General features: G+C 41.4%; 1 protein-coding gene across 5 annotated transcripts in view; it reads right to left on the bottom strand.

The window, feature by feature from the left end:
• Positions 1-12,936, bottom strand: part of Pogz (pogo transposable element derived with ZNF domain) — a 56,606-nt gene that overhangs the window by 28,990 nt on the left and 14,680 nt on the right. For 2 of the 5 annotated variants that reach the window (XM_004854068.4, XM_087203316.1), the window contains exons 2-3: positions 5,789-5,913; positions 4,713-4,871 (exon numbers count right to left, since the gene is read on the bottom strand). In XM_004854068.4, the coding sequence (XP_004854125.1) occupies positions 4,713-4,871; positions 5,789-5,912 (283 nt within the window). In that variant the 5' untranslated portion in view covers position 5,913. Of the gene's footprint in view, positions 1-2,016; positions 2,046-4,712; positions 4,872-5,788; positions 5,914-12,936 lie in introns of those variants that run through there. The other 3 variants (XM_021265934.2, XM_021265935.2, XM_004854070.4) reach the window with 2 other exon arrangements.

Genomic DNA, 12,936 nt, shown 5'->3' with positions numbered 1-12,936 from the left:
CTTCCTTTCTCCCTCCCTCCTCCCTTGTTCCCCTTCCCATTTGAACACCCCCACCCTGTACCGGAAATCAAACTCAGAACCTTGAGCTTGCCAAGCAGGTGCGACACCACTGAGCTACATCCCTGGCCCCAGAAATGCTTTTTGTAGAGGGCAAAAAAAATTTTTTTTTAAATAACAAACCAAATCAATGCACAAATACAGCCTTCTGAAATGTAATTACTAGCCAGGCATGATGGGGCATGCCTGTGATCCCAGCACAGAGTGAGGCTTAAGCAGGAGAATTCCAAGTTTGAGTCCTGCCTGGGAGACTCTGCAATACCTTGTCTCAATAAAATAAGGGGTTGGGGATGCAGCTCAGTGGTAGAGCATCCCTGAGTTTTATCCCCAGTACCCCCCTTCAAAAAAAATAAATAAAAGGAAGGTACGTAGGGAATAGTGGAAGGAGGAGAACTTTCTAAAAAAACCTAGTACACTAAATGAAATAATACTGATCTCCTTAAAAATTTTTCTCCTTGCTATGTTATTATTGTAATACATGGACAGTGAACCAGTACCAGTACAATTAAACTGAAAGCTTTAAGAACTGGGTTGTAAGAGGGAATATTTTTTATTTATTCTAATCTAAAGTTTCAACCTTTAGGCTAACATTTCAAGAGGATCTGATGAAAATAGTCACAGAACTTGCTGGGTATGGTGGACACGCCTGTAATCCCAAGTACTCAGGGTGCTGAGGCAGAAGGCAGAAGGGTCACAAGGGTGAGGCCAGCCTGAGCAACTCAGTAAGACCTGGTCTCAAAAAAAAAACAAAACAAAAAAGGAGTAGGGATGCAGCTCAGTGCTTCCTGGGTTCAGTCCCCAGTATCACAATAAAGAAAAGTTACAGAACTGTATGGATTTTTATCACCATCTCCCACGAAAAGCTAGACAAATTGACTTTTTATTTATGCTTATCTATATCTGAAAATGTTTTGGAAAATATACAAAACATAGCTAATTGTAGTTACCAGCTGTCTTACTCTTCTCGCTGCTGAGACAAAATACGTGACACCCACAAGTTAAGGGAGAAAAGGTTTATTTGGCTTCACAGTTCTTAAAGAGTTTCAGTCCATAGCTGGCTGGCTCCAAGGCAGAGTGGCACATGGCAGGTACAAACAGCTCATGGCAGCAGAAAGTTAGCAAAGCAACAAGGGGCCTTAGCAGCTTCTTTCTGCCCCTTTTATACTCTAGGCTACTGGGATTAGGGTGGTACCAAACCAATCAGTGGACTGGTTTAGTAATCACACACTCTAGATCCAGTCACCTCTGGAAAAGTCCCATCTAAAACTGCATGAGGCTTGGGGGGGACATCCAAATACAATCATAACATCAGTCTTTCTTTCTTTTTTTTTTTTTGGTACTGGGGATCAAACTTGGGTCCTTGCGCTTGCACAGGAGGCAGCGAAACCACTGAGCTAAATCCCCGGCCTATAACATCAGTCTATACCCATTTTTTTCTGTTTATTATGAACATAAGTTATTTCTAAACAGATATTTCTGAAGTAAATAAGATCAATTCTGTGTGTGTGTGTGTGTGTGTGTGTGTGTGTGTGTGTGTGTGTATCTATCTATATATCTATACAAGGGCCAGAGATTTAGCTCAGTGGTTCCAGCGCCTGCCTTGCAAGTGCAAGGTCCTGAGTTCGATCCCCAGTATCAAAAATAAAAAATAAATATGTATATACACATCTATATATATGTATATATTAAATGTATATATTAGATGTATATATTAAATTAGTATACAGGGTCAGAAATCCAAGGTCCATTCAAGGAGTCAAGGAGATCTCAGCATGTCATGAGATGCTCAGCCATGTTAATATGGGCCCTGGAATTCTGGGACCAAAGAAAAGTTTGGCTAAATAAGTTAACCATTTAGGAGAAACACAGGAGAGCAACAGTGAAAATACAAGTTTGGAAGTCCAGATAACTCCAATCCAGTTTAACTGGCTACCAACTAATTGACCTTAAACAACTTACTTAGACTTTTTAGGCATCAGTTTCCACACCTGTAAAATAAAGGGACAAATGAGGCAGTTCTCTGTCTTTATATACAAAGGTTCCAGGGTGGGGATGCAGCTAAAGAGCTTGCTCAGCATGCATATGCATACTTGAGGCCCTGGGTTTGGTCCCTAGCACTGGAAAGGGAAAAAAAACCCAAAAAAACAGGGCCGGAGATTTAGCTCAGTGGTTCTGGCGCCTGCCTCAAAATCACAAGGTCCTCAGTTCAATCCCCGGTACCAAAAACAACAACAACAACAAAACACACAAAAGAATACCTACTGGTAAATTTTTTTTAAAAACTGAATGACTTGGGCTGGGGATTTAGCTCAGTGGTTTCGCTGCCTGGTGCGCAAGTGCAAAGACCCGAGTTCAATCCCCAGTACCAAAAAAACCAAAACCAAAAACAAAAAAAACCTGAATGACTCCAGCCAGGTACTGTAGCACACACCTGTAATTCCTGCACTCTGGAAGGTAGGAGGATGGCAACTCTGAGCCCTGCCTGGTGACTCAGTGAGACCTTGTCTCTCCAAATGAAAAGAGCTGGGACATAGCTCATAGTGAAGGCCCTGGCCCTGGGTTGATCTCCAGTATCCCCCAAAGCTTAGACGTCTCATGAGATAATAGTACTTTCAGTATCCGAGCAATGAAACCCCTTGGAAATTATAAAGCTTTAAAGGTCTGGTATGGCCAGGCATGGTGGCACACACTTATGATCCCAGCACTCGGGAGGCTGAGGCAGGAGGGTAACTTCGAGTTGGAGGCCAGTCTGAACCACATAGTGAGACCTTGTCTCAAAAATAAATAAAATAAAATAAAATAAAATAAAAGTCCACTAATACCTAATATTGGCTACAGCAAAGGGCAAAGAGCTACTGTTGGGTACTTATTTAGAGCAACCTATCAGGGCAACTCGACAATGTCTATCAAATTCTGAATTCCTGATCTCCCAAACCTCTCAGACTTTATGTATTTATATGTTCAGATATGCTTACAGAGTTGGCAAAGACATATACCTGGAAATATTTATCACACTATTATAAATAATGAAAAATTGGGACTTTAATAAATGTCCAAAAACAAGGGAGTACATAAATGCTCATACCCAATAATAAGAACACCATACATTCTTCTAAAGTAAATATATTTCCAATTGGGTTTTTTTGTACCAGGGATCAAACTCAGAACCCTGCGCTTGCCAGGCAGGTGGAGGAACCACTGAGCTAAATCCCCAGCCCCTTCTAAAGTAAATATAATGTTTTTCTTGTTTTTGTTTTTGGTACCGGGGATGGAACTCGGGACCTTGCGATTGCGAGGCAGGTGCCAGAACCACTGAGCCAAATCCACGACCCTAAAGTAAATATAAAGGTTTCTAGTTACAACATTTCTAGACAGCCAATTCAGAAACAATACTGATCAAATCATTAAAATTTGTGATGACTTTTTTTTTTCTTTTTGGTGGTGCTGGGGTCAAACCTAGGGCCTTGTGCATGCTAGGCCACAACTCTACCACTATATCCCAAGTTGTGATGACCTTCGATCCAACAATGTGACTTTTTCAGAACTAAGGACCTGAAAAAAAGATAACAGAAACAGATATTTTCATTGTAGCCCCTTAAAATAGTAATGTGTCCTTTTACAACCTATTAATAGTCAAATAATGGGAAAGAGTAAAAAAAACTGTTGAGATAACTTTACTAAAATGAGAATACTCATGTACATTAATGTAGACTGCGCGAGCCACTTTTGCAGAAAGCGTACCACTGTACACAGCACACAGACATATACGAAAGCATACAGAGGCACAGAGGAAGAGTCATCATCTCCAGGTGGTGGGATTAACATTAAAAATAGTTTTTTCTTCTTTTTGATTCTTTCCCTACTTTTATATAATGCATTTATTATTCTTACAGTAATAGATTTTTTTTTTTTTGGTACCAGGGATCGAACTCAGGACCCTGAGATTGCGAGGCAGGCAGCAGAACCACTGAGCTAAATCCCAGCCCTTATAGTAATAGATTTTTATGTATAAAGAAAATAAAATAATTAAAAATGAAGTCCCTTACAGTAACATAATCAGTCTACAAATGTGCTTTTTGTTATGAATCTGGAAACATAACTTGCCAATAACTTATCTTCAGAGTATAGAAAATGTTATCAGTAGTCAAACTGAAACCACTACTGCATGTCCTCTTTATTGATAAACACACCAGGAACACTACAGCCTCACCATTTCCTTCAGGTGGACAACAACCCTATTCTATTTTCCATACTCAGGAACCAACAACCAAATGAACCTGCCAGAGAAAACACAGAGCAAAGCTGCACTGGGAAAATTCTTGCCAAACAAACAGGACTCTTCTAATAAAAAAAAAAAAAGGGAAACCAACCAATCAAAAGCCTAACCAACAGTTAGTAATGTTGGCTTTACATTTTCTCTCCTTGAAATTAGCAGCAGCAAGACACTGCTGGCCTCTAACTCGAAACACAGCATCAGTTCAGCACTAACTTGGAAGGAACAGTGCCACCTAGAGAGGCACCTCTGCATCAGAGAACACATGGCTCACTAAAGTCTTCTCCAATGAGGGACCATATCAGTGCCTAACTATCCCTAAATCCTTCTTAATTTTCTCACCCCTCTAGCCCAGGAAGAATTTCCCAATAATCTCACTTACCATTGTTGTTGGCAATTAGTGTGACAAGAGTCTTCTTTGAACTGTCGCTGTTCTGTGCCCCGGTGCTACTAACGGTGGTGGATGTAGACAGGTGCCCAGCAACAGAAGCATGGGCAGCGGTGGGCACTGGAGCCGAGACCTGCTGCTGGCTCACAGAAACTGTGGGGAAGGGGAGGCACAGTCACTTGGAGACAGGGACAGATGACAGTAAAGGATACTGCCCTGATCTTCCTTTTCTGTATTGTTACGGGTCTCTTTAGCCAAAGTTTCCTATTTCATTCATAAATCCAACTGTTCATCTAATTTCACCTTCTAAGTGTCACTTAGTCCACCACTTAGACACAATCCCATCTTCTGTCTCCCACTTCCTGGTTAATTTAGATCACAGACCCCACTGAACCAGGATTTTAGAGTTTTACTTACCTAGCACTACCAAGGCCCTAGGACTCACAGATTTATTATCACCACTCTTGGTATTCATAATCATTCATAGTAAGCCATCTACCAAACCCTGTACTGTGTTCTGTTTCAGCCTAAACCAATGCCATCTTCAGGTCTCAGAGAACAACTGGTACAATTTAGAGGAAAAAAACCCTATTACCCACTTTCTGAATTCAGGTCAATCTTGAATTTGACCCTGCAATATCACCTTTCTGAAAGAAAAGCTAACAAGCCTAAATTTATAAACTGTCCATGAAGGCAGACACAAAGCTATTTCTCACAAAGGTAACCAAGTTCAAGGGAAGCAAAAACAAACAAAAACTTGCTTTGATCAGGTACATAAATGAGGTCTGACACACACCACCAACTTCTATTCTTGCTCATGCACCATTTGGTAAAAGGACTGCTAGATGTTTGATAAACATCGGATAATCCAATTTCTCAATGTTTTTAATGTTTTCTTGCTTTGTGGATGAGAAAACTCAGGTGCTCCTGGGCTAGAGCATGGAAGAGAGAAGGCAGACCACTGCCACCACAAGGCAGCCCTGGGGTCTTAATCTCCTCCACTTCATGCTTCCTTAACCAATACACCATTCAACTTAATTAATTTAAACAACAATCTAACCATGTGTTACCTGGGGTAGTTTTATCCACTGAATTATAATCTTCAACTACAGAGTCCTCAATGACATCACTGATTTTCTGCCATGGCTCCAGCTCCTCCTCCTCACATTCCATAAACAGGTCGGTGTCCGCCATGCTACAAGAAACAAAGTTTAATAAGATACTGACCTAAGAATTGGAGAAATAGTTTCATACAAAATATGAATTGAGGCCAGGCGTGGTAGCGTATGTCTGTCTGTAATCCAAGCACTCAAGGGGCTGAGGCAGGAGGACTGCCATGAGTTCAAGGCCAGCCTGAACTACACAGTGAGATCCTGTCTCCCTCATAAAAAAACAAAAAGGAACAACAAAAACCAAAAACACTGAAAAGGTAAATGGGATACTTGACTCCATTAGTAACCTCACCCTTTGTGTGCTACCATTTTCCCCAATCTCCCCGCATTTCCACAGGTTCAGAATTAAAACTTTTATTCTTGAGTAATAGAGGCCTTCCCATGGCAAATTCTTTAAAAGTCAGAATTATAAAAAAGTTTAATGTATGATCCCCAGTACCACAAAAAAGGAAAAAAAAAAAAAAAGACAGAAAAGTTTAATGTTAATGCCCAGAGCAGGAATCAGCATGAGGTGAGTGGTGTTAGTCAAACAAGTGCAAGGCTGCATCCAAGCACAAACACCAGTCTTTTCTGTACTGCGCTGACCCCAGCTGCTTCACACTGAGCTCCATCTCAGCTCCAGTCTTTTCTATTCCAAGACAGTTTCTCACTGAGTGGCTTAGGATGGGCTTGCAATTCTCCTGTCTCAGCCTCCCAAGTAGCTAGAATTACAAGCACGGGCTACCACACCCAGCTCCAAGTACTTATTTAAAATTAGTATCTTGTTCCTAATCAATTGTTTTGGATTAATTCTGATACAGTATTTTCAAAATGATGTCTAAAAATACTAGTAACTTTGGAGCCTTTTTGAATTCCTTTAAATCTTGTACTTAAGAGGAGAGCCTCACCTGTCATACTCTACTCTGGTCCTACCATATCTTGAAAGTCTAATCTAGGGCACGGTGGTCCATGCCTGTGATCCCAGCAGGCTGAGGCAGGGCAACTGCTATGACTTCAAGGCCAGCCTGAACTACACAGAGACACTGTGTCTCAAAAAACCGAAAAGAGGGCTGGGGATTTAGCTCAGTGGTTTTGCCACCTGCTGCACAAGTGCAAGGACCGGAGTTCGATCCCCGGTAGGAAAAAAAAAAAAGAAAGTCTAGTCTAGGAAATTCTGAAAGCTCCTACATCATAATTTTGAAATCAACCTTTAATTTGAAAACATTGCCTAGGGTAATTTTTTTTTTTTTAGGTTCTGGGGATTGAACACAGGGCCTGCATTGCACACTGAACTACATGCCCAGCGTTTCTTTTCTTTTTTTATTTCGTACCAGGGATTGAACTCGGGTCCTTGCACTTGGCGCAGGAGGCAGCGAAACCACTGAGCTAAATCACCGGCCCTTTTTTTTTTCTTTTTTAAAAAATTTCCAGACAGGGTCTCACTAAACTGTCTGGGCTGGGCTCAGACTTACAATCCTCCGGGCTCAGCACCCCCAGAGTCTTGCGATTAAGGGAGGTAACACCACACCCAGCTATCACACATCTCTTTTATAAAGCCTAAAACTGCTCTGCAAACAAAGAGCTGCCTTCAAATAGCAGCTCACTAAGAGTTAGTCTCTTTGTCTTGTAATGGGAGTAGGATTACTGCTCAGTATTATTGTAAAGGGCTGGGCCTGGCAGCCCAGGCTATAAACCCAGCACTTAGGAGGCTGAGACAAGAGGATGGAGGCCAGCCTGTACTACATAGTGAGACCTTGTTTCAAACAAACAAATTACTATAAAGGCTCTCTGTGCTATTACTGTCAGTCTTTGTAATTTTTTTGCCTTATCCATAAGCCCAAACAAAACAACATTACCACTTTATCAAGTAGGTCACACAACCTGAGAGTAGTCATTGGGCTAATGCCCAACAGATGGCATTGCTTCCCTTGAAAAGTTAAAATACCCTTCCCCAAATTTTTTTTAATATCCCACAATGCCCCATGGAGTTAAGAGCTAGCTACAACCAGGAGCACAGTTTCAAAACCAAAGGTTTTTCTGGTTTTTTGTTTTGTTTTATTATTTGGGGGTTCACTGTTTGTTGTGCTAGGGATGAAACCCAGGGACTTCACAGTGAGCCACACCCTAGGCCTTTTGCTTGTTTTGATGGATTATGGGGGGATGCACCCTAGATCACTTAAGTTCTCCCAGCTGGCCCCAAACTTGTGGATCTTCAGCTTCAGCCTCCCAGAGTGCTTGGATTACAGGCCTGTGCTATCACTCCTGCAGAGTACCACATACTTAACTGGAATCTAACTGGTTTCTAATCTTCTCTTTTTATTATGTCTGTATTTCCAAACCAAAACCACAAAGGGGAAGGAGGAACGAAAGAAATCTAAGGAAATGCCTTAAATTCTCTTTTCATTTTTAATTTATACTTCACACACAAGATAATGCTAGCCAGAAATTGAATTTTTCCTCCCAGTACTGGGCATTGAACCCATGACCTCCACACTGCACTAGATCCTCAGCCCTTTTTTGTTTGGTTGGGTTTTTGGAACCAGGGATTGAACTTGGGTCCTTGCACTTGTGAGGCAGGCGGCGGAACCACTGAGCTAAATCCCCGGCCCACCTCAGCCCTTTTTAAAAAAAAAAATCCCCCCCCCCACCTGTGATCAAACCCAGAACCTTGTGCTTGCAAGGCAGGTGTGACGCCACTGAGCTAAGTCCCCAGCCCCTTAAAATTTTTTTATTAAGGCAGGGTCTCACTATGTCCTTAAATTCCCCATGCTGGGTTCAAATTTGATCCTCCTGCCTCTGCCCCCCAAGTGCTGGGATTACAGGCATGCACCATCAGGCCTGGCCAGAAAAAAAAAAAAAATCACCTGTCACAGGTATTCTTTAAGCCAAAGATCACAAACACATCCCCCATGCTTTCCAGTCTAGTTCTAGTAAAAAATTTGATATTCTAAACAACTGTTTTCCTAACTCTTCACTTTATGTCATTATGTTTTGCTGTAACTTTTTTAAAGCTTAAGAGTAAACATATAATACATAAATATCAAATACCCAGAAGAAGAAATACAAACTGTGGCTGACAGAACCTCTGCAGATGGTTTTCAAGGACAATCTTACATTTCTGACCAGCAACAAGTACACTCTCCATACATAGTTGTCCATAGCAAACTGGACAACTTTCCTTTGGGTAGATCTACCTAAATGCAAATTATGGCTTTCCCTACTAAGCACTGTGAATATTTTAACTGCTATTCAAAAAGGCTGATTTTTTTTTCTGTTTTTTTACAGTATTGGGGATTGAACTGAACTGCATCCCCAAGCCCTTCTGAAAATTTTTATTCTGAAAGTGTCCTAAGATGACAAAGGAAGACATTTATGCTATAACTACGTTTAACTCAAATGAAAAACTCCTGTCCTCAGGCATAAAGTACCGCCAAAAAAATCCAATGTAACTAAAATGCTCAAAATTGAAAGAAAATTCCACTTACAGGTAGTATTTTTCATGTTTTTTCTTTAACAGCACAGAAGAGTTAACTTAGCAAAAAAGTAAGTCTGTTCACTGAGCATATTTTATGTATCCGTAAACATTGAAACCAAGTTTTTCAATCACTTAGTCCTAGATTTGGACCTCTGTTATCTCAGAATGGATTCCTTCAATTCAGCATACATACAGCTCAGGGTCAGAAAGATTGGTCAGGGCTGGGGTTGTAGCTCAGTGGCGCTGCACCTGCCTGGCAAATTGGCAAATGCAAGGTCATGAGTTTGATAGCCGGTATTAGGGGAGAGGAGTCAAACCACAACAGAAGTATCAACCTAAATTAAATCTTCACAGTATTTTTTTTTGAGACAGGGTCTCACCATGTGGTCCAGGCAGGAGTCACTAAATGTTTAATCTCTTGGCTTGGTGTAGAAAGAGACTAAACATAAATGGAGTGATAGCTTCCTGGGAATATCTGTACATTTTGTTTGTTTGCTTTGTGTTTTGAGACAGGGTCTTGCTATGTAGTTCAGGCTGGCCTTGAACTCCCAGCCATCTTCTTGTCTCAGCCTCCCAAGTGCACTACCATATCTGGCAAAGATTGCACATTCAGTGATGCCTGTCTGATCTGAAATAGCTGAAAGGTGACTGTCTGCCATGGTTCAAAGACCAGAGAGTCTTTCTTTCTTGAGCATCTCAGTAGAAATTTTAAATTCAGCATGTCATATTAATGAAGCTTTCTGATAACTGGAAAGCTATAGGAAGGAACATGAATTTGCATTTTTAAAGTTTGGGAAGTTGAGCCTGGGGTGGTGTCGCACTGTAATCCCAGCACTCTGGAGGAGGAGGCTAAGGCTGGAGGACTGCAGTGAGTTCAAGGCCAGCCTAGGCCAGTTTATCTTTCTTTCTGACCCTGTCACTTCTTTACCAACATAATACAGAAGAGAAAATTTTTCAGAGTTTTTTTTCCTCACAAGATAAACTTAAGTCATTGGTAAGAAAACAGATGTAGGGCTGGGGATTTAACTCAGTGGTTCGGCCGCCTGCCTCACATGCGCAAGGATCCGAGTTCAATCCCCAGTACCAAAAAAAGAAAAAAGAAAAAAAAGAAAACAGATGTACTTTGAGACCATGGTTTTTTTTCAAAATTAATAAATTTTGTCCCATTCCCCCCCAAGCCCCCTCCCCTCCCCACGTACAGAAGCTTTGTTTCCATTTTTTCCATCCATTTTCACTTTTTTTCTTGTCCCTTTCTTCCTGCCTCCCTCCCTCCTCCCTTGTTCCCCTTCCCATTTGAACACTTTCCTCCCATTTCCCAATATCCATTTTACATCTCAGTCCCTTATTTCCACATTCAGTTTCTCACACCAGAGAAACAATGTGGTATTTAAACGTATGCGTCCGATTTATTTCACTTAAGAGTATAACACTATGTTTTTTGGTTTGGTCTCTTGAGACTAGGTTTTACTAGGAAGTTCAGGCTGTCCTTGAACTTGCTGTGCAGCCCAGGTTGGCCTCAAAATCACAGCAATCCTCCTGCCTCATCCTCCTGAGTACAGGAATTACAGGCTATGCCACCACCCCTAGGCCAAAACCATAATGTTAAAGTAAAATAAATCAGACACACAAGCTTAAATATCCCAGTTTCTCTTATATGAGAAACCCAATGTATAAATAAAGAACAAAATAAAAGGCAGATAATAGGAAGTAGGGCGATATCTCCTTCTCAAAGGGGAAGAGGATCAAGATATGGAGGGAGGATGGAAGGCATTAAAAAGGGAATTAAAATCTGTCACGTACATGCACCAAATATACACAATGAATGTAAAAACTACTGCAAATAAGTACCAAAAGAAGGAGGGAGATCAAGAGCTGAGTGGAGGGGGTAGGGAGAGAAGGGAGAGTGGTTGAGAAAAGGAATTAAGTACCAACTCCCCACAAGAAATGCAAATATTATGTACTAAATACATATATGCTAATAAAAAATTAAACTTAAAAAAGCATGGAACCAGACATGTTGGCACGTGCCTATAATGCCAGCACTTTGGGAGGCTGAGGCAGGAAGATTCCAAGTTCCAGCTCAGCCTGGGCATATAGGGGCTTTAGCAAGATCCTGTCTCAATAAAGAGAGGGCTGGGGGTGTATCTCAATGCAAAAGTCCTGGGTTCAATCCAAGGCATCCCATCCCACACACACCCCGAACAGGTGAAGCTGAGTACCTATAATCCCAGCTACTCAAAAGCCTGAGACAGGGCCGGGGATTTAGCTCAGTGGTGCCAGCGCCTGCCTCACAAGCGGAAAGTCCTGAATTCAATCCCTGGCACCAAAAAAAAACAACAAAAAGAGGCTGAGACAGGAGGATCCTAAACTCAAGACCAGCCAGGACAACTTAGTAAAACCTTATCTCAAAATAAAACTTCTATTTTGGTTTACTCAGACAGGTTACAAACTATTGGTGGTCTTCTGGCCTCAGCCTTTCAGTGCTGGGATTACAGGCATGCACCACCACAGCCAGCTTCAAAATAAAAAAAATTTAAAGGGCTATAAATGTAGCTCAGTGGTATATAATGCTTGCCTAGCATGTGTGAAGCCTTAGACTCAAGAAGAAGTTGAAATTCAACTCTTATCAATTTAGCAGGGAGATTCCTGTTTTTTTCAAAACTACCAGACAAAACTGAATTTCATCTGGGCCTGGTGGCGTACTCCTGTAATCCCAGCACCCAGGAGGCTGAGGCAGAAGGATCGATGCAAGTTTAAGGCCAGCCAGAACTGTATAACAAGATCCTGTCTCCAAAGAAAAAAAAAAAAAAAAAAAGTTTTAGAAATTAAAGGCCAGCACAAGCTGGGCATGGTTGTGCACACCTGTAATCCCACTATTTGGGAGGTTGAGACAGGAGGCTCCCAAGTTTGAGTCCAGTCTCTGTAATTTTAGTGAGACCCTGACTTGAAATTAAAAAGAACAAAAGCTGGGAATGTAACTCAGTGTGAAGGTCCTGGTTCAATCCTCAGTACCAAAAAAAAAGGACTACATCAAGAGGGAAAACTCGGATGGGCATGAAATTTGAGATTCATTCCCACTGTGACTGAGAGAAGGGTAAATTTTCATCTTACTACAGCTGAGCCTCCAAATCAAGAGTGTGGTGGTCCTTCCCCCGACTCCCAGCTTTTCACAGTGCTGGGATCAGATCCTGGCCCTGCACACACTGGACCAGTGCTCTCCCCCTGAGCTGTACCTCGCCCCTCTGCTATATTTAATGGTAGCTACACTTTCAATGCAAAAGTAGGCAGGCAGGTAAGTATCACCCAGTTTCAAAACTTATCCACTCAAAAATCAATCTTGTGTGAGAAACTGATAGTGTAAACAAGAGTTAAAATGATTAAAAGGAGTAACTGATAATTTGAAATAGGAAAAAAGGTCCAAAGATGAAGGAGTGAAGGGAGGAGAAGGGGAAAGGAAAAGAGGGAAAGGAAAAACTATGGGAAAAGAAAAAAAAATGGAAATGAAATCTATGTAAATAGGGAAGGGTGGAGGGGGTGAAAGGTGCACAGGTAATGGGGAAAAAAATAAGAACCAAGATACATCATGTACAGG

This window comes from Heterocephalus glaber, unplaced genomic scaffold, assembly GCF_053883595.1.
Source record: "Heterocephalus glaber isolate CG9 unplaced genomic scaffold, H.glaber_assembly_v1.0 deba00001795, whole genome shotgun sequence".
Taxonomy (NCBI): Eukaryota; Metazoa; Chordata; class Mammalia; order Rodentia; family Bathyergidae; genus Heterocephalus; species Heterocephalus glaber.
Note: the sequence above shows the minus strand (reverse complement) of the source record. Positions and strands in the feature narration are given on the sequence as shown.